The following is a 21,619-nucleotide window of genomic DNA, read 5'->3' on the forward strand; positions in this document are numbered from 1 at the left end:
TAATACAGATGTAGAGGCTCACAGCTATCCATTGAACTGAGTACAGGGTCCCCAGTGAAGGAGCTAGAGAAAGGACCAAAGGAACAGTACCACTCTTAGTAATCAAGAGATTAAAATAACATAATCATCCTGGGGCAGATGATAAAAAAATTGTGGTGTATACATTCAGTAGAATATCATTCAGTATTTACAAAGAATGGAATCTAACACATTGTAATATAAATAAGATTTTGAAAACTTCATGGAAAATTAGATCAGCCTGATACAAGGAACATAGATATTGTATGACTCCATGTAAATGAGGTTCCTAGAATAAGAAAATTTATGGAGACAGAAAAGAGACCAGATGCTATTGGAATATAAAAGCAGGATAAACAAATACTTATTACTAATCATGTGAAACTTACCAGTGGCCATATCCACCTTCTAACTTTGCTTTACTTAGAATAATGAATATAATTAAAGTGGGGACTCAACAGTACCTGGAAGCCATTACTCAAGCAGTTTAATATCAACCTGTACTTTAAATAAATTGTGACACTGGCTTAGTGGCAGACATTATCTTAGAGTGACAATGAGCTGCTTAGAAAATGTCTTTAGAGGGTTGCCCAGCCTTGCTTTTGCTAACTTTGCACAAATTATCATCATCTGAGGGAATAGAATGTCAATTGTGAAGATATTGCCATAGATAGGACTTTAGACAAGTCTGTGGGAGTATTTTTTTTACTGATGGTTGATGTGAGAGTACCCAGATAACTATGGGTAGTGCCATGCCTGGCAGGTGGTCCTGGGTTATGTAAGAGAATATGCTAAGTCACCCATGGCGAACAATCCAGCAAGCAGGTTTCCTTCATTGTCTTTGCTTCAGTTCCTATTTCCAGGTTTCTGTCTGAGTTCCTTCTCTGACTTCCCTCAGTGATAGATTGACCTGGAAGTGCAAGCTAAATAAAGCCTTTCCTCCCCCAAGTTGGTTTTGTTCAGAGTAGTTCAATTTAGTAATAAGAACTAAATGAAGGCAAGGAGGGGTACCAAAGTCATAGAAATGGGCAGTGGCAAATAAGTGCATAACACCATGGATGCTACTAAGTAATACATCCAAAATGGCCAAAGCAGGACATTCTGTGATGAATGGTCACTTAACAGAAACAAAATAAGACAGTCATAAAATCTCTAATTTAAACCAGTGTCCACAGAAAGTTTACAGTAAGACATGCTATGAAAACACACAATCTTTTTAGTACATGACTCAGTGGCATTCTTAAAAACTTTTTGAAATAACAAGATTCTACATCATTCTTCACTTTTAGACAGCCGATGAATCTGACCTAGTATTTAATAGTGTACACTTCTGTTGTGAGCCAGAATTGCCATACAATGGAGGTAATTACTGGTGATCCAGTTATCCAGTAAATAACCCCATACACATGCACATGCAAGCAACCCTAACTGAACTCAGTGGGCTATTAGAAAAATTAAAAGACAGGAAAATAGGAAGGGGACATGTTGACAAGATGTTTCCAGAGGCTGTGGGAGGGGGAATAAGAGAGGGGAATAAAGGGTGAATATAAACAAAATATATTTTATAGATGTATACAATTGTCAAAGAATAAATCAACCCTTTTAAAAAATAAAAAAAAAAAAAACATTAGACAAATTTTTTGGTGTCTTTTAAACCTACTTGATGAAGTAGTCACGTCCATCTCGGTTTGTCATCATCTCCCATCCATAGGGTGGTACCTGGTTCAAGCCCCAGGTTCCTGAGGGAGGTGGCCAGCCCGAAGACTTGGTCCTGTGGCTAGAAAACAAAGAAAGCATCATCACCTCTGATTCTTGAACATGCCTTTTGGATTATAGAACAAGGATACATGTCTTATTCCTCTACATTGTGAGGTGTGTGTATAAACTGATCATAAAGCAACTATAATGAATGCCTATGTGTGATAGCATGCTAGGCATTTTGTATGCAACAGAACACTTATTTTGCATAGAATACACAGGAAGGAAGTATACTCACATACCATATGGATAGGAAAACAATGGTTAGTAAAATTAAATAATTTTGTTGTTGAAAGCTTTGATCAAAAATTCTTTGTAATTCTGGACATAAGATGCATATTTAGATATGACAGAGATTTAGAGATTTTGGGCACATACATAGATTTCACATTGCCATATAAAGAAGCACACATAAAGTTAAATTAATGTTTTATGCTTTTAAGGAAAAAAAAAGCAAACAAGTTTTCTAGATATCTGTTACAAAAATATAAAATATATACTCATAGTAAACATATGCCAAGCAAAGTCAGTCATAAAACATTAAATTAACCCTCACTGTTAACTTGTAATAAATATCTCCACCTCATCTTTTCCACATTATAAGGTCCCAACATCAATTTGTCTGTCAGTACAGTGAAAGACTAAAATGTGTTCTATATATTTGTCTTTTAAAATCAAAGGGAACAGGCCATAATTCCTGGTGACAAGCCACTGTGATAGGCAGCATTGTACTCCCAGTCCCTAATTGGAGACCTGTAGCCACTTTCTAAAGTGATCACCAACTGCCGGCTTGTATAGTTCATCCCTGCTTCCCATGAACTCCCAACACTTCTTCAGTCCTTACCCATGGTTCTGGAAGGAAGGAAGGAACGCCATTTTAACCTTATTCCACATCCTCTGTCATATGATTCCTTAGATCAAAGAGAAGAAGCTCATTTGATAGCCAGCTTCTAAGATCCTGCAGTGGCTCCAAAGGCTAGATTGTCATCAACAAAAGTGAGCAGGCAAAGAGCAGTGATGACATTTGCAGAGACTCAGAGTCAGTGCTGCAATGGCCACCAGAGAGCCCTTTACACCAAGGTAAGATGAAAGAAGAGAGTGAGTGCAGGCAGAGCATGGATTGCTCTTGTCCTCTGTCTCTCTGGCTTAGCCCTCTTGCAAAGAATGCAACCTGCTAGCCTTCATGCAGCCTGTTGCCTTTCTAAGGTGAGTATCCAAAGTAACACCTCTTGTCAATGCCCTTGCCCTGCCACCACAGCCCTCCAACCAGTGACTCAACCAGTGTCAAGAGATGCAAGCCCATTTCCTGTAACTCCTCCGCAGCAGAGGAAGATTTGCATAATTTAACCTACCCTCCTATTGCTTTTCCTTAACTCCCTTTTGGTCTTGTGACCACCTCCAATAAAGGGCATGGATCAAAAGTATTCACAAAATTAATAGAAATCTGGTAAATTTAGAATGCCACTGTAGGGCTACTTCTTGTTCACTATTAAAAGAAAAGACATGGCCACCTCTTTTGTTTCCCGGCTTATGCAAATGTCAGCAGTAGCAATTTCCTCTGGTGGTTTTGAACAAAAAAACTGCTATTTCCCCCAGGTGAGAGAACACATGGATTCTACCCTGAAGTACTATAATAAATAAACAAGCAAAAAAAAAAAATCCCCACCGTAGTTCTTTTATATCAGCAGGGAACACATTTGGAAAGATCTTTAAGATGGGGCCAAGAAAACAAGTTCTTAGAGGCACCAATACAGTCTATTCCGTTGTTTAAAACTTTTCCCCAAAGCTGGAGTATAGTTAGAAGGGACACAAAGACTGGTCTTGACTTTGGAAGCTTGTCTATAGAGCTGCTACAATTTATCTTGGAATTTCAAATTATATACTGTGTACCTGTTAGCCCCTTTAGTCAGAAGAAATGTCTTTTTTCCCCTTTGGTTTTCAGTCTTGGCCCCTTTCCACATACATAACATAAAATACTAATCACCTAAGGAAAGGCACAAGCTTCCTAATGCAATTGAAATGTCAAATACAGCATTCTAATGAGGAGCTGCAGGAAGCTTGGATTATATTTTATTTGCTGAATTTCATTATAATCCACATTTTGTCCTGGGTAGGATGTCCACAGTGTAGCAAACAACCATTCCGCAAAATGTTTTCAAATAATGTCTCTGCCTAAAATGAAATGGCAGCACCAGAAAACCACTGCTAGACTACCTCCAGAACAGCAACAGCACGAATACTGTGATCCTCTAGGACAAGGAGCATCAAAATAAACTATGGACTAATTAAAATCAGACATAGATATAACCACCTGTTAATGAGTTGATGTAAAAATCCGTGGGTTGGAAAGGCTTCTGTAGAACTGAGAAAATTAAAAGTGTAGGAAGAACAAACAAAAACACTTGTAAAGAATCTATCAACGACAGACTTGAGAAAAATCAACAACAGATGCTAGAACTAGAAAGGGGCTCCTCTGCAGTATGAGAACTGAGAGCTTCACTTTAATAGATTATATAGCCATGGGAGATAGATAATCCTCTACTGCTAGGTGAATAAAGGCTCTAGGGATCTCCTTCCTCTGCACTACTCCCAAGTGCCCATGTTCTCTCACTTCTGGCACCTTTTTTAAACAATATATTTTGTTTTGCGCACTTTAAAACAGGAGCTCCTTTGGGTTTTTTGTTTGTTTGTGTTTTAGGATATTTTCTTTATTTACATGTCATATTTCTCAGTTTCCCCTCCAAAAAACAAAACAAAACAAAACCAAAAAACAACAGCAAGAACAAACCCCTGTTCCCTCCCTGCTCCCCCTGCTTGCCACCCCACCCTCTCCTGCTTACTGGCCCTGGCATTCCCCTACACTTGGGCAAAGAACCTTCACAGGACCAAGAGCCTCTCCTCCCATTGATGACTGACTTGGCCATCCTCTGCTATACACATGCTGCTGGAGCAATCAGTCCCTCCATGTGTACTCCTTGGTTGGTGGTTGATACCCTGGGAGCTCTGAAGGTATTAGGTAGTTCATATTGTTGTTTGTCCTAAGGGGCTGCAAACTCTTCTTAATCCCATGCTGTCCTACAACTCTCTATATAGCCTAAGCTGATCTTGAATGCACAGCAATTCTCCTGGCTCATCTCCTTGAGTGTTGGGACTATAGGCATGTGGCACCATGCCTGGATCTACAAAGAATGTTAATAGGGTGCTGTCTAGGAGGACAGCAGAATGTGATAACATGCAAGTAAAAATAGTGGATGTTTTAATTTAACAAATTCAGAAATCATGCTCAGTTCCTTAGAAAGGGTCATGCAACTATGGTAACACCATACAGAAATCTTCATTTGGGACAATAATGGTCCAAGAGGATGCTTGTGAGATATTTACATTCTTCTTCCCCTGGTCTCGGAATGAATTTATTCTGAGTTCTTAGTTACAATCCCAGGGGCTGGGGACATTATAAAACCTCTTGCTTTGAAAGGTTTTACTTGACCTGTACAAGGGCACCTCAGCCTCAAGATTATTTCTGAAAGCCTAAAGACTTTCTTAAGCAGGATCCTAGCATTTCTGTTGAACTTCCACTAGTGTTGCTAATGATAGTATGCCACCAGGCCTGCTGACATCATTTGCAGCCTGGCATCACCATATGCAGGAAACTCCATTAAGTTAGAAATTTCCACACACAGTTTTTAAGCAAACCTATATCTTATGCAATACTTAGGCAATGTTAATACCCAGTCAAGGTTGGGAATTGCCAGGTTACAAATAGTCCCTTTTTCACTTATTGCCCATAACCTAGAACAAATTACTTGACCTGTCTATCCTCCTTAGGACCTGTGTCTGTAAGAGGCCTCACATCAGTTTGAGAACATTACCTCTATGGAGTAATTAGTATAGGATGGTGCCTCACATGAAAAGAGTATATCACTCAGAATGGGGAAAGAAGGAAAGACTGTCAATTTTCCTTCCCAGTCTGACAAGAGGCTGAAACAAGCAGTGACCTTTCCCCATTAACTTAGAAGTTATTGAGCTTGACCACTTTCAAGGCAGAAGGAAAAAAAAAAAACTCTGTGATCTAGGGTATAGTGGGCCAGTCTCTTCTTTTCCTAGGAAAAGCCTTGAGATCCTTGCAATCCTAATGTTCTGCAAGTCCTATCTGAGATCATGGTTGTGTGAACCACTTTCAAACACTTACCTCAGCCTTAAAAATAGCGACCTACATTGTCAAGGCTATTTAAATCATTCCAGAAACTTCCCTAGACTGACTGAACTGGTTTGCAACTTTGAGTTTCACTCACCCATTGTTTGCAACAGACAGAAACTATCCATGAACAAAAAAGATATTCACACTTTTTGTGAAATGAGAGCATCTATGAATGGGTCAGACAAAGTTGCAGAACTATCGGTGCGAAGAGGACTGGTAGAAGTAACTGATGCTCTCCTGCTGTGTGTCTGTCTCTGCTTGCTGAACTGAATCTTTATGATCAGTCCATCCTTAGAAAGGGTGAGCTCTTAGAAACCACCATCAAGCAGTCCAGGCTATGTGATTTTCTTGGAATAACTCAGCAGCTCATTATCAGAAAGGGCTCTGAAATCAGGTTCCAAAGACTTGAGTCAGGTATATGCAAAACCTGCCTTTTATTACACATATAATCTTTTGGTAAATCCAACTCTATCTTGTTTTCCTCACCTACATAGGCAAATTATTCTAAGTAGTTCTCATGCCAGGGTAGTTTCATCTCTAAAGGAATTTAGCAGTGTCTGGAGCCTTTTTTAGTGGTCATAGGTAGGAAAAATTTTTGTTTTTCTTTGTTCTAGTGGTTAGAGGCCAGGAATGCTGCTAAAGCAAGCATCCCCAAGATTGGACAGATGACTGGGGTATTAAGAGAATTTGCAGAGGACCTATGTTAGCTTCTTAGTACCCATATGGTAGCTCCCAACTATAATTTGTAGCAAAATCCTTTCAGTCCTCCTGTGTCAGTCTCATGCATTCTATAAATACATTTGGAAGCCAACATGCTTCCCTGGGAAACTAGATCTTTGGGCAGTAAATAAAATACCATGTTTTATACAGACTGTTCTGGGTAAAGAAACAGGACAGTAGGTGAGAGACCAACTGGAACTCATTCTAAGCAAAACGGCTGCTGACATTAATAGTGAATTAGAAGATCACCCAAGGTTGACCCCTGCAGCTTCCTACTCCAATTACCACAATTAAGAGGGATGAGAGCTCATGTACTTCTTCATATACATGGTAATAATCATATAGGCCTGGCAGCCAACATTACATTGCAACCTTTGAGACTTGGAGAGAGGTGATTTTTTATATCTATTGCAAATATGAACAAACCAGAGACTTATCTATTTGATTATTCATCCTTGACATTGAGTGGCACTATGAAAAGTACAACAAAATAAATGTTGACCCAAGATCTGATCATTCTTACTTCTGTGAACTCCCAGAAACCAGAAATTATTTTGCAGGTGAACCCAAGGTTATACAGTGTTCCATATGGACATATAAAATGGAAAGCCTTTTCCCATTTATTTTTCTGTTAAGATTAGTGGTTAGGTGTTATGTAGCTATGTCCTCCAAATTAAAACTTTCCCCTCTGAAGGAAGAAGGGAATGTCATTAAGATTTTAGAAAGTAGATAAAACTTGCACAGTTTAGGAAGTGAAGAACTCAGGGAGTTCCTGAAAATGCCAAGGTGTCCAAGGACTCCCTGAGTTTATGTAGTAGTAACAATTGCCAGAGAGGGGAGACACTCTAACTGGTCAGCTCCATTCAAATCATGTATGAAACTCTAGGGATGTAGCAGTTCCAAATCATCACCTAGCCTGGGGTGGCTTTTTGGGTGATGGAGCTGGCTTAGAGTCATCCATACTACCAGAAAGAGTGCCACACCTGGTAAGCAAGCCCAATGCACTCACTTGTTCCCTAAGATAGATTTGGGTTGGATAATTTCTTTCATTTGTTTCTGGTATCCCATGTCAGGTGAATAGATGGTTATGTATATCTCCCCAGGGTAATGCAAGTGACATTGAATCAAGTGAGTTATAGTATTCAAATTCACCAGAAACCACCAACTATCCTCCAACATCAGTTTGCATTTGAAGTAGTATTTGTGCTTGGCTCTAAGTTCACATGCAAAGGGGTTAAGGTAAAAGGGCGAAGACAGGGAGAGAGGAAAATTAATTACAGAAGATGGGTCTGGATAGATTTTAAAAGCTCAAAGTTTTGGTGATAGCCATGATCTTTTTGCCCCTCGCATGGTATACTCTGGTGTGGTTGGAAAAGGACCCTCAGCATGACCACTAAGGATGCTTGTCCTATTGTCTGCTATCCCCAGATCATATCCCCAGGTATGGATCACACTATCCATACACAGACATGGCCTGAAGGTGATTGTATTGTCCTCTAATTCTGAAAATCACTGTTCTCTTATACAGCCTTCAATGTAGTACTAGGGCATTTTGATTTCACAAAGCAGCTCACTTTCCTATAACCCTTTATGGGCAGGCTTCAGCAGGTACACTGGAGGAAACCTGTACCATTTGGGTCACTGAAACATCAAAGCCATCCAGATAGAAGCATCCCACCAAACGTTTAGAAAGATGTCACTTCTGTTGTGACAAGGAGGGCATGGAAGTACGATGAAGAAGTAAAACACACCTTTAAATACTAATGCCAAGCCTTTTGAAAGCACATCATCTCAAGTACACTTGTCATAAAATCATTTTAGTTAAGGAGATACTTACTATGACTCAAGAGCTTAAACTATGATATTATGACATTTGAATGTATAGTCTGACAATGGCATTAAACATTTTTTTTCTAATCAGTTTTGCCTGCTCCACTATACCATTTACTAGCCTACATTATCAAACCACTTGTGAGATGACTTTCAGATAAGACGATCAGACCTGTCTTATCCTATGCTTTCTAATCAGGAAATGAAATCCAGGCTAACTGGTTCTCCTTCCAAAAATTTAGCCAAGCAAGCCAAAGCTTCATGTGTTTTTAGATAGGGTCTCTTACTCTTTAGTCCAAGCTACCCTTGGACCATTAGTGCTCCTCCTGCCACAGCTTCCTGAATGCTAGGATTACAGGTATGAGCCACTACAGCTGGTTTAAACCTTGGTTTATAAACAGTACTGTGCCAGTCCCAGGAAATACGATGGGACTGAGGACAATGTCTAGAATAACTGGCTATTAAACACACAAGAGTCATTATTAAAGCCATATACCATCCTACCTTGAATTCAAATTTGGTAAAGTACATGTAGATGTTTTAGATTACTGAATTCTTCAGAGTTTAGAAAGGTAAGCCAGGTTTCATATTTGAAAGAGAAAAAAGAAAAAAAAATCCCAGATTCGATTCTTACTACTAACCTCCCCCAAAAGTTTATTATTAAGGCTTGGATATAGCTCCAATAATAGGGTATGGCCTTGTATGCAGGAAGCTCAGTTCAATTCCTAGCACTGCATACACCAGGGTGTGGTGATGCCCGAATCTAAATCACAGCACCCAAGAGGTGGTAATAGGAAAGTCAATACATAGTTCAAGGTCATTCATGGCTATACAGTGAGTTTGAGAATGGCTTGAGCTACTCCAATTATCCTTGACAATCATTTTCTTCTCTGAAAATTTAAGTACTATATTAAATGTAATATCTGGTTATAATTTAGGTGATCAAACACAGTTGCTATCATTACTTCTCTCATGCATATGTTAATAACAACCTGTAACAAACATTGAGTGACTAGCATATGCCACATATTGTTCTGACTGCTGGAAAATAATCCATAAAGGAGGGGCCTGGGGAGATGTCTGTGTATATGAGCACTTGCTCTGCAAGCATCAGAAAGCTGAATTTAAATCTGCAGCATGCCTATAAAAAGCCAGACATGGGATTACCTATTACCCCAGAACTGCACAAAGGAGCTAGCCTAGCCTAAATGGCAAGCCTTTGTTCTATCAGAGACCCCGACTAAAGGAAAGAAAGTGGGGAGCAATAGAGGAAGACTACTGTCATCCTGCTTGGGCTCTGGTCTCTCCATGCATTTGTACAAGTGCATACACCCACACACTCACAAGGATATACCACACACAATACATGTGTATGTGTGTGCACATACACATATACTTTCATACATATATACATATACATACACACATACACACACACACACACACACACACGCACGCACACACACTCATGCATGCACTCACCCATACCAGAAAATAAAATGGAAAGGGAAAACCAGAACTGATTCTAAAAATAAGCATCTGCAATTATCACACTAAACTCTTTCCAGCCTAACATCCTACTGATTTTTATAAGGTATTTAAACCAACCTCCCTATCATTTTTTGGGACACATCCTTTCTATATTTGTGTGTTTGAGTTTTTGTTTATTCTATTTTCTTTCACTTTAATACTCTGCACACCTATACCCCCTCCCTCTCTCATTTCTTAGCTGTCACCTGAAAGGAGGAAATCCGCCCCCCCCCCAATCAGCTCTGCCTCTGAGCATTTTGATGTGATCTTTTTCTTGATTGTTGATTGAAGTAGAAGGGACTGGCTTGTTGTGGGCAGTGCCATCCCTAGACAGGTAGTCCTGCATGGGTGGTATAAGAAAGCAAGTTGTATAAGCTATGAGAATTGAGCCAGTTAGTAGTGCTCCCACATGGTTCCTGTTTCTGTTCCTGTTTGAGGGCTTCCTCTGATTTCCCCCAGTGATAGGCTACCAATGTGGAAGGTGAGATACATACTTTTCTTTTCCATGTTGGTTTGGGCAGTATTTTTTTAATTATGTTTTTGTTTTATTTATTTATTTTTATCACAGGAACAGAAAAGCAAACCAGAACCTAGTCAATTGTGATTTCTTTAATGGCAAATACCTGTTTGTTTTAGCTTCAAATCCTTGAAGTTCACAGTTCTTTTAATAGTAGATTTGCTAATCTGACATATGAGTTTGTCCAGTTTAATTAAAGTTTATAAAGGAATACAAAATTGGACAGAAATGAAGGGCAGGAGAGGTGGCTCAGGAGTTAAGAGCACTCTTTCAGAGAACCTGAGTTAAATTCCCAGCATTCACATGACAACTCACAATCATCTTTAAGTCCAGTCCCAAGGGCTCTGATGCTCCCCTCTGGTTTCCATGTGCACCAGAAATGAAGGAATAACCCTTCAATCTTACTCATTGTTAACAAGTAGCATCAATCTCTGGTAGAAGAGAAAACACTGACAGACATGATTCCTCATGCCTGGAAAGCTTCTTTATTTATTGGATATTTTCTTTATTTATATTTCAAATGATATTCCCTTTCCCAGTTTCCCTCCAGCCTGGAAACATCCTATCACATCCTCCCTCACCCTGCTTCTATGAGGGTGTTCTTTCACCGACCCACCCACTCCCACCTTCCCGCCCTTGATTCCCCTATACTGGGGCATCTATTAAGATAGATAGGACCAAGAATCTCTCCTCTGATTGATCATGACAAGGCCATCCTCTGCTACATATGCAGCTAGAGCCATGTGTACTCCTTTGTTGATGGCTTAGTCCTGGGAGTTCTGGGGGGGGGGGGTCCTGGTTGATTGATATTGTTGTTTTTATGGGGTTGCAAACCCCTTCAACTCCTTCAATCCTTACTCTAACTGCCCTATTGAGGACCCCATGCTCAGTCCAATGTTTAGCTGCAAACATCTGCCTCTGTATTTTTGTACAGCTCTGACAGGGCCTCTCCGGAGACATATCAGGGTCCTTTCACCATGCACTTCTTGGCATCCACAAGTTTCTGGGTTTGGTAACTGTATATGGGATGAATCCCCAGCTGGGACAATCTCTAGGAGGCCTTTCCTTCAGTCTCTGCTCAACACTTTATCTCCATATTTGATCCAGTGGGTCTTTTTTTCTCCTTCTAAGAAGGACCGAAGCACGCACACTTTGGTCTTCCTTCTTATTGAGGTTCATATGGTCTGTGAATTGTATCCTGGTTATTTGGACCTTTTGGGCTAATATCCACTTATCAGTGAGTATATACCATGTGTGTTCTTTTGCTATTGAGTTGTCTCACTCAGGATTATATTTTCTAGCTCTATCCATTTGCCTAAGAATTTCATAAATTCACAGTTTTTAATAGCTAAGTAGTACTCCATTGTATAAATGTAGCACATTTTCTGTATCCATTCCTCTGTATAACTATCTTATAGAGTACAAAGTTCCTCTCACAAGAGAATTCCTCTGCTTCAAATGGCAGTAGTGTAGAGGCTGAGCAGGTCTGATCTACCAAATCAATCAGGTTGCATGTAGCTTGTTCCCTTCTCCTCACTCATTTATTCTCTATTTCTATTCCATCTGCTTACTCCTTTAATCTTCTATCTGTACTTGAAACATAAGATTGTAACCATAATGCATCACTCTGAATCCACCAGATCAATCTCCTTTAAAACTGCAATAGTGCATCCATTAGGTTGAATGTTGCTATAATATATTGAATGTATAGACCATGTCCAAATCTTCCCAATTATTCTAAAAATTCTTTTGAGGTCCATATTTGAATCAATATCCAATCAAATTTGATGCTTTGCATTTATGTGCCTTGTCTTTCTTTAACAGCATTTTAAATGTGCAAAACTATTATAATCTGAGTACTTCACAAAGGGGAAATGTACTTTTGCCCTTCAAATCTCAGCAATGATGATGACAGTTTATAAACCATGGTTATTCAAAAGTACATGCTAAAGCATACTGTATCTGCCAAAGTTAATTGTCAAACAACTACTGTTTGTTAATTGAGCTAATGTTGAAGTCATTAGAATGTTTTGCAAAGCATATAATAATTGTGGATAATATAAATGCTAGAACGGGACCATACAGATAGTGTTCAGAATTGTTCAGAGGGCACAATTAAAGAGAGAAACATAAACTGACAGTTTGTCATCATTCAGATATGTTAAGTGTGATGGATAACATTTGATTGTGAACTTGACAGTACCCAGGAAAGGAACTTCTAAGCATGTCCAGGAGGAATTATATTGGTCAGGTTAATTTATATAGGCAGATATATCTTAAGATTTGTTAGCACCATTCTCTGAGGTTGGGTTCCATGGTGAATAAAAAGAAGAAATCTAGAGGAGCAAGTGTGTTCATTTCCCTTGACTTTCTGACTGCTCTACAATGTGACCTGCTGACTCAAACTTCTGCTACAATGCCTTCTGCACCATGATGGACTGAACTCTGGACTGTTGAGCTAAAGTAAATCCTTCTTTCCTTAAGCTGCTTTAGCTAAAGCATTCTATTACAGCAATGGAAAAGTAACTAATATTGAAAAGAAGTAGCATAGAAACTAGAAAGATAAAGTGAATCAAGTGGAAATCAGAGAACTTACACATCATCTTTGTGCTGTTGGAAAACTAACGAGACACAAACAAGAAGAGCACACTATAGGCACCAGAGCAAGGGGGTTAGCTTTGAAGAGCAGTCTATTCTTACTACAGAGCCTCTCACAGCTGTCTTAATGAACTTGGAGCCCAAAGCATGATCAAGCAAGGGCAGGAAATACCAGGCACCAATCTATACCTACTAGTTTTCTTTTTCCAGAATGGATTTGAAGTCAAAAGCACATCTCTTGCTAAGTGAGTTTGATTTGGCTGATGATACAAGAAAATATTGGCCAATTTGAGTTAAGAAAACATTCTAAGTAGAAGCTAAAATGTCATATTAATAAATGTGATATTAATGCAGAAACCCACAACTGGTCAAAGTACAGAGAAGAAATGTCTCCCAAGTGCTAAGTCATAAATAGAACATTGACATTACATCTCTTCTCCACCTCCCCCCTCCCAAAGGTTCAAAAACCATCACAAAAGAGGAACTGGAAAAAATTTAGGAGTCAGAGGTCAGGAAGGACTTGGATGAAACAGTGTCTTCAGGCATACCAGGGCCACTGTACTGATGAACTCATGGCAGCTGTGTTTGCCTGCACAAGAAAGACCAGTATAAGATAAGATCACTCCAGTTAGAAAATTCAGCATGAAGTGGGGAGGGGATCAGAAGCCACACCTCTAGCTTGTGAGAATTACCTTTTTTTAGGGATATGGGCCCTGGTAGATACTCCATGTTTTATACCCATATGTATATGGGCAGTACTAATAGGGGTAATGGGTTGTTAAAATATAGATAGATAAATAGATTAGATAGATAGATAGATAGATAGATAGATAGATAGATAGATAGATAGATAGATAGATAGTTAGACAAAAATGAAGTTGGGAGAAGGGTTAGGTATAGATCTTGGATGAGTTAGAATAAGGAGTAGAGGAGCAATATAGTTAAAGTAAATTGTGTGCATGCATGAGATTCTCAATGAATTATAAATGTATTATAGTTAAATAAAAGTTGCATGGAGTTCAAGAGAGTAACAATGAGAAGACATGAAACAATTTTATTTCATTTCTTGAATTATCATACACAAACAATTTTGAACACATGCCAGTTATGAAGTAGAATTTCCACTATCTTAGAAGGTTTGGTCTTGTATTAACTTCAATATGGAAGTTGAATGTATTCTCAGAGCCCACCAAATACATCCTGTCACAGACCTTGACAGTGATTCCATAATTCATGGCACACAGCATTGATTAAAGATGCCAGATGGCTGAGTTTAATTTTTTTTCTTTTAGATATTTTCTTTATTTACATGTAAATTTCTCCATTCCGTTTCCCCTCCAAAAAACAAAGAAACAAACAAAAACAACAAAAACAAACCCCTGTTGCCTCCCACTTCCCCATGCCTGCCACCTGAGTTTAATTTTTAAACGTGTTGTTAAAACACTTTTACAACCAGTTATCTTATTAAGGGTATTTATCTTTATGTTTAATTTACTTACAGATGACTCATAACCTAATACTGGTACTTAATCAAAGGCAAGGTGTTACCTGCTGAACATGGATGCTGAAAATATAGACACTTTCTGACTTAGGTAAGATCATATTTTCACTTTGTCAGAGACATGTACATATTAATACCTGGTCATTTTTGAGTTTTCATTAATTTAACTAGAAACTATTTGCTTGTTTAGACTGTAGTTCACTTGATCTTCTTTGTCTTGTCTTGCTACTTGGATTTTAGAATCCTAAGTTTAAAGCAAAGCTAAAAAATCAACCAATAATATATATATATATATATATATATATATATATATATATATATATATATATATATATATATATATATATATATATATATATGGCTTGTGGGAGACTGCTTTCTCTGCCAATCATGTATGTTCATGGTATTTAATTGTGTCATCAAGCTTTGTGACAAGTACTTTACTTACCCATTGAGCAATCTTGCCAAACTTAAAGTATATTTTATTTAGGACATATCTATCTACCAGTTCATCTCATATTTTTTTCTGGGTGAGAGAAAATATTAAGCCTGGAGAATTTGAAAATATTAAGGTTTGGATTCACATCACCCATGTAAAACCCAGGCATATTAACTAGTGATATATGAGCCTGTGAGTCTAGTGCAGAGAAATGGTGGTAGATAACAGGAAGATGCTGAACAGTGAGTTCTGGGTTCCATAGTTGACCATATCTTAGGAAATATAATATAATAATAATAATATCAGTAATAATAATAACAACAACAATAACAATATAGAAAATTAGATGGAGAAGCATTTGAAGGAGATACCTGGTATTGATCTCCAACTTCCATTTATGCAGTAACAGACAAACTCTTACAACACATAAATCCATACACATAATGAATGCACACATACACACAGAGAGAATCAAAATATTTTAAATAATTCTGCATTAGCTACAAAAATATTAAAGAGGAGAGACTATTAAAAAAGAAGACAGGAGACACAGAGAAAAAAATCACTGATCTATTCATATACTTTTTGAGAACTAAAAGTAAAAAAGAAATGACTAGACATGAAAGAATGTTGGCCTGAAAACTAGAGGCTATGTTCCAAGCCTAACATTTGCATACAGCAGAGTGTAACAAACATTTCCTGCCTCTCACTGTTTCAAATATTATATCATAAGAATCAAAAGGAGCTTCTATGCAAACAAGTGTCCAAGGCTCTTTTGTTCAATGAAATGTTATTTTCATAAGAAATTTCATATTTGGTCATCAACCCGTAGCTGTTGCCCTATGATTTATACTATAACCTGGGGAAAAAACTTTTGTTTTCCTTCATGGAGCAAAAGTGCTAGAATCTATGATTTTTGTTGTGCATTTAAGCTCTACAATGTCCACCTTCATCATTTCAATGAGCCCCTTTTTCTAAAGCTGTAATCTTTAACAGGATTGGAAAAGGTCCAAATGCATAGATTCTGGAGAGAAATCTTTTTATTAGCATGGTAATAGTTTACCACTCATGGGAAATGAATGAAGTTTCTGTTTGCCATACTATTTGAGCCAAAGATGGACTGTTTTCAGTGAGTGCATTATATACCTGAATATTTATGGAACATGTTAAATCTCTGAAACTAGTGATCTCTTATAAATAGATAGACCTATGTTTTGGATGTATGGTATTTCAAATAGGCTACCTATACAAAGTCCCAAACAGTAATGGAAAAAAAGCACTGTTGTGGCTGCTTTCTAAAATTCACATCAAGATTGCCTAGACCTAGAGAAAAAGGAGTACAAGCTGGCATACAAATGGATATTATAAGGCTTTCACTATCAAAATAATGTGAATCATGAAAATGTTCCTTTATATTTTGTTAAGTTACAATCACCTAGGTAAAAGGTGACTTTTTGTTTTAATCTCAAACATAAGTTTTGTCTGAACTGCTATCTCAACGTCTTCTAATGATGCTTTCTCTACTGATAATTATAATCCTAAAGATCAGATGCTTATAGTAAACCTCTGGGCTTCCTTAGCAAGGCAAAGCAAAGCAAGAGATTGACAGCATACTCAGGCATGCCTGAAGGGGCTGGCTGCTAACTATGCCACTGAATTTCCTTCCATGATTTTGCACACATTGGTTATATTTCAATAGGTTATATTTAATGTAAAGCAAACCTACAAACCTGGTTTGTTTTATTTTTACCTATCTAGAAAAGTTCTATTGGATTTTGTTTAGAATTATTAATGGAGAGACTCCTGCCTTTAGTCCTGTACTGACATGATTTCCCTCTCTGCTTCAATCCTAAATCACCATACAGTGCCATGGTACTCCAGATTTTCTGAGATAGTTAATATAAAGGTCAAGGGTGGGTTCACTATTAAATATGGAGATAAGGGTGATTTTTTTAATGATGTCAGTCTAAATGTCACCTTAAACTTACTTTTGCTTTGTTCATTTGAAACTTTTTCTAGAGAATGTCTGATGCATAGAATTATATCAGGTAGATGTGTAATAAACTCCTTTCCTTAAGGACTGTACAATCTGCCACAAAGCAGTAGGAAGAAGGGAAAGTACATATGGGCTGAAAAGGTAAGTATTGTGCCTTGGCAATCTGCAAAGAGAAATTTGAATTATATTCTAGACTTTTAGCAAATTCTGGAGGCAATAAGAAAAGCCCATGCTTTAAAGAATAAAAATAACTTTCATAGTTTCCCATTCTGACTTCATATTTCTACAATAATTTTGATAACAATTTTTTCTCTCATGACAATTACAATAACAACTAGGCAAGATAAATGGTGCTATTAGCAACCATATTAAACTTCCTTAGTTTTCATCCATCTTCCATGACTTCCGTTTAGAGTTCATTCATATTTTCCCATCTGTTCCATGTGTAAGCATGTGATCACTGAACATAGGATAAGATCTAGAATCCCATTGCCTTAACTCAAGAAATGGCCATAAACCCTCTCAACTTTATATGTTCAAACATAATTATTTTGTAAATCATGGCCAGTCATGTACTTTTTTGAAGATGTGTCTTAGAGACAAAATGAGGTGAACACAACATGGATGGGATACATTTTCCATAGTTCTACATCATCTAGCAATCATTTCCACAGCAAAGAAGAAATTTATTTACACACTGCAAGCAAAGAACTTTCTCTGTTGTAACAGTACGTGACATACACAAGATTTTATTAGACACATTCTAAAAATCTCCTCCTCCATCTGACAATAATAATATACCTGTGGCTGTGAATGTTTCCAGGAAAGAGATTTTAGCAACTAGCTGACACATTTATTAGAAAAGTGCCTGAAAGCGTTTCATAACATAAAAGGCCCCACACAGCAGCTTCTGATCCAGCAGGCTCATGGGAGTGCTCTGGACTCTGTTTCTAATGAACTGTCAGGTGAAGCTGCTAGTCCAAGGTCTATACCTGAGTAACCAGCCTAATAAGATACTGAAATATAACAGATACCTGGTTGCTGGTGATTTCAGTTTGAGGTATCCAGATAGACAGTAGCTGACAGGTATCCTTAAGGCCAGTGAGGGTGCCTGGCATGAATTTGACAGGGTAGAAGTTAGCACCTACACCTTATCTGATATTAGAAATCTCTGGTCCACGAGAACTGGTTTGAGCAGGCAAACCAGGACAAAACACATGCACAGTTATCTCAGCTTCTGTTGTCAAAGCATCTGGTTCACCATTGCATGGAGTTCTAATTCAATTCTTCCCAACAGTAACCAAAAGCAATGATAGTCTAGAATCCAAGAGATTCTTATCTCAGTAGAATTCTGGTTCTAACTGTTTACTTCAGAAGATCTGCCAACTTACAGAACTCTAACCCCATTCCCAAGACCCAAGATTGTCCTCAATCCTTGCCTTTGTCTTTAGCTCTCTATCAGAACATGTTGAAAACCCTGTTGAACTTTTCATGACTTCTTTACTTTACTTTTATCCAAAAAGATTAATTGTTTACAAGGGATATCATAGATTTCACCTCATTTCTGGAAGATCACAAAGTGATCACTTGGCCCCAGTATGGAATGGGTGCAAAAGCTAAGTAAAATGTATAGAATTAGTTGAAAATAATAAAAAATAAACCCATTGAAAAATACAGAGCCCTTTAGAAATACAGTGAGGCAGTACCAGTTTAGGTACCATTTGTCACACAGCAATGCCATTTGCCCCATCTATTCTGCATCTCAGTACTCCGCTAACGATAGTGCATAGACTTCTTGCCAGTATTTGGTTATTTTAAATAAAGTTTTATCAGAACAGGATTTGGCATGCCTGTTCATCTAAGTATTGTTTAAACTTGTGTCCATATTTTTAAAAAATAGCAAGAGTTATTTCTAGTACAGAAGATATATAGCTTCCAAAGCCTAAAGTATTTATTGCTTGGAACTTCCTCTTAGCAATTCTACTGCATCATATATTACAGTCAGCTATAGATAGATCAGCCAATAGATGAATGGAAATAGAAATATACTAAGACAAAAATAAAAACAAAACAAAACAAAATAAACAAAGCTACATTATCACCAACAGTGCTATTTACTTACACTTAGAATACTCAGAATCTCATGAAACTAACTCTATGTTTTTTGTTTTGTTTGTTTGTTTGTTTTAGAACACAACAAATGCCTTGATATTCAGATCAGGAAACACCTGATCATCACTGAAACTAAGTTACTGGAAAACAAATACTCTTTTTGGAAGCAAAATAAGAGTGTATCTTACAGCCATTTTGTTTGACAGGGACTTTACAAGAGGTTCCATGGTGAAGTGCAGCCATAAAGTAGTTGATATTAGTTATATCGATTCTTAGTGAATCTTTACTTCCAAAACTAGGAGAGTTAAAGCTCACTCTAGGACCTCTTCAGAAGTAGATGACCCAAAGGCACAGGCACAGGCACTGGCATGCTGGTTTATAGGCTGTGTGCTTCTCCTTCTCCAGCAAGCTCCTTCATCCTGTATTTTACAGTCTTAGCCAGACTCCAAGGATGCAGCAGGTAAAAGAGGTATAATTGCATTTTTTAAGTAATTACTTGGTTCTTTATTTTAAAATTAAAAAGTCTTCCTGTGTACTTACCACATTTTAAGAATGGAGTAAGAATGTATCTCTCACATTGCCTTTGGAGAGGAGGCTAACTCATAACTTTGTAATTATGTCTATCTACCATGTGTTCCAACTCTCAGCATTGTGCGCATGCTTTACCGTTCTACAAGCTCTGCATGTTGAATAAGTTTGTAATGTTTTATTCTCTGTTGATTTGTCTGAAACACATTGTAGTCTGTGGCCAAAGCTGGCCAGCAGTTCACTCTGTAGCCCAAGCTGGCTTCAAACTCTCAGCAATCCTACAGCCTGATTTTCTCACCTGCTCGAATTATGACCTGAGCTACCACATCTGGCCTAGAACACTGGAATTTTGAGTCCCACAAATGTATATAACTTTGAAAAATTGGTAAGCAATATGACATAGAAGCTGTGTTCCTAAGAGTCTGGTGTGCTTGAGGCTCTTTAAAATAAACTTATTTAAAACTAATATTTACAACCATAACATTTTTATACAGTTGTTTTCCTCCACTAAAAAATATAAAAATGGAGATTTCATCTATACTTAGATTTTATATTAGGGTTTTACATCTAAATTTAGGTGATGTTTTTAATAATTTGTATAAAGAAGTCTTATAAGTGTGGTGCTTAAATTGAGTTTATGTCACTTACAGTGGAAATCATGCATTTCATGAATAATCATTTTCAATAGCTTAAAATTCATAAAATTCTCCAAAGTCACATAAAATAGACATTGATTCTATGAAGGATTAGACTATAAATATTCTAATGAAAGGTCTTCCCCCTATATCAACATGCCATTCTCACACAGCAAAAGCCTAATTGTTTATAGAAGATAATGAGGTGTGAATGCTACATGCAGGAGAAAATGGTACTCATAAACTTTTGATGGTTCCGATAATTAACTCTGCTATGTCTGTTCCTCTGTCACCTCTACCCCCCGCAGGGTAAATGACACTGGCTATCCATTCTCTCAAAGGCTGATTAAACTGTCATTTCTTTACTGAAAGTTCTGTGCTTAAGTGAACTCCAAGTTGGGGACTCTGAATGCCTACAATATTTTTTATATTATCTCATGCTTTTATATATCCATAGACACCTCAGACGCACAAGGGTTTTCTATCTTCTATGTGTGAGTGCTTTTGTGTGTCAGTGGGAATCTGTGTAAGAATGCATGTGCACATTACACAGCACACAATAGTAGTGGGAGATTTCAATACCCCACTCTCTGCAATGGACAGATCTTGGAAACAGAGGCTAGACAGGGACACAGTGAGACTAACAGAAGTTATGAAACAGATGGGTTTAACAGATATCTATAGAACTTTTATCCTAAAACAAAAGGAAGATCTTTACCAACTCTATATCTGACAGAGGGCTAATATCCAATGTATACAAAGAATTCAAGAAGTTAGACTCCAGAGAACCACATAACCCTATTAAAAAATGGGGTACAGAGCTAAACAAAGAATTCTCAATTGATGAACACTAAATGGCTGAGAAGCACCTAAAGAAATGTTCAACATCCTTAGTCATCAGGGAAATACAAATCAAAACAACCCTGAGATTTCACCTCACACCAGTCAGAATGGCTAGGATAAAAAACTCAGGTGACAAGCAAATGCTGGAGAGGTTGTGGAGAAAGAGGAACATTAATTACTTCATTGCTGGTGGGATTGTAAACTGGTACAACCACTCTGGAAATCAGTTTGGCGGTTCCTCTGGAAATTGGACATAGTTCTACTGGAGGACCCAGCTATACCACTCCTGGGCATATGCCCAGAAGATAGTGCAACATGTAAGAAGGATACATGCTCCACCATGTTCATAGCAGCCTTATTTATAATAGCCAGAAGCTGGAAAGAACCCAGATGTCC

The 21,619-nt window shown here is 37.8% G+C and overlaps 1 protein-coding gene across 11 annotated transcripts in view; it reads right to left on the reverse strand.

Annotated features, from left to right (window-relative positions):
* The window catches only part of Frmpd4 (FERM and PDZ domain containing 4), a 659,278-nt gene that overhangs the window by 266,190 nt on the left and 371,469 nt on the right, over positions 1 to 21,619 (reverse strand). For 10 of the 11 annotated variants that reach the window (XM_031371291.1, XM_031371278.1, XM_031371300.1 and 7 more), the window contains one exon: positions 1,679 to 1,795. In XM_031371291.1, coding sequence (XP_031227151.1) covers positions 1,679 to 1,795 — 117 coding nt within the window. Of the gene's footprint in view, positions 1 to 1,678; positions 1,796 to 18,139; positions 18,362 to 21,619 lie in introns of those variants that run through there. The other variant, XM_031371284.1, reaches the window with a different exon arrangement.

This window comes from Mastomys coucha, chromosome X, assembly GCF_008632895.1.
Source record: "Mastomys coucha isolate ucsf_1 chromosome X, UCSF_Mcou_1, whole genome shotgun sequence".
Classification (NCBI taxonomy): Eukaryota; Metazoa; Chordata; class Mammalia; order Rodentia; family Muridae; genus Mastomys; species Mastomys coucha.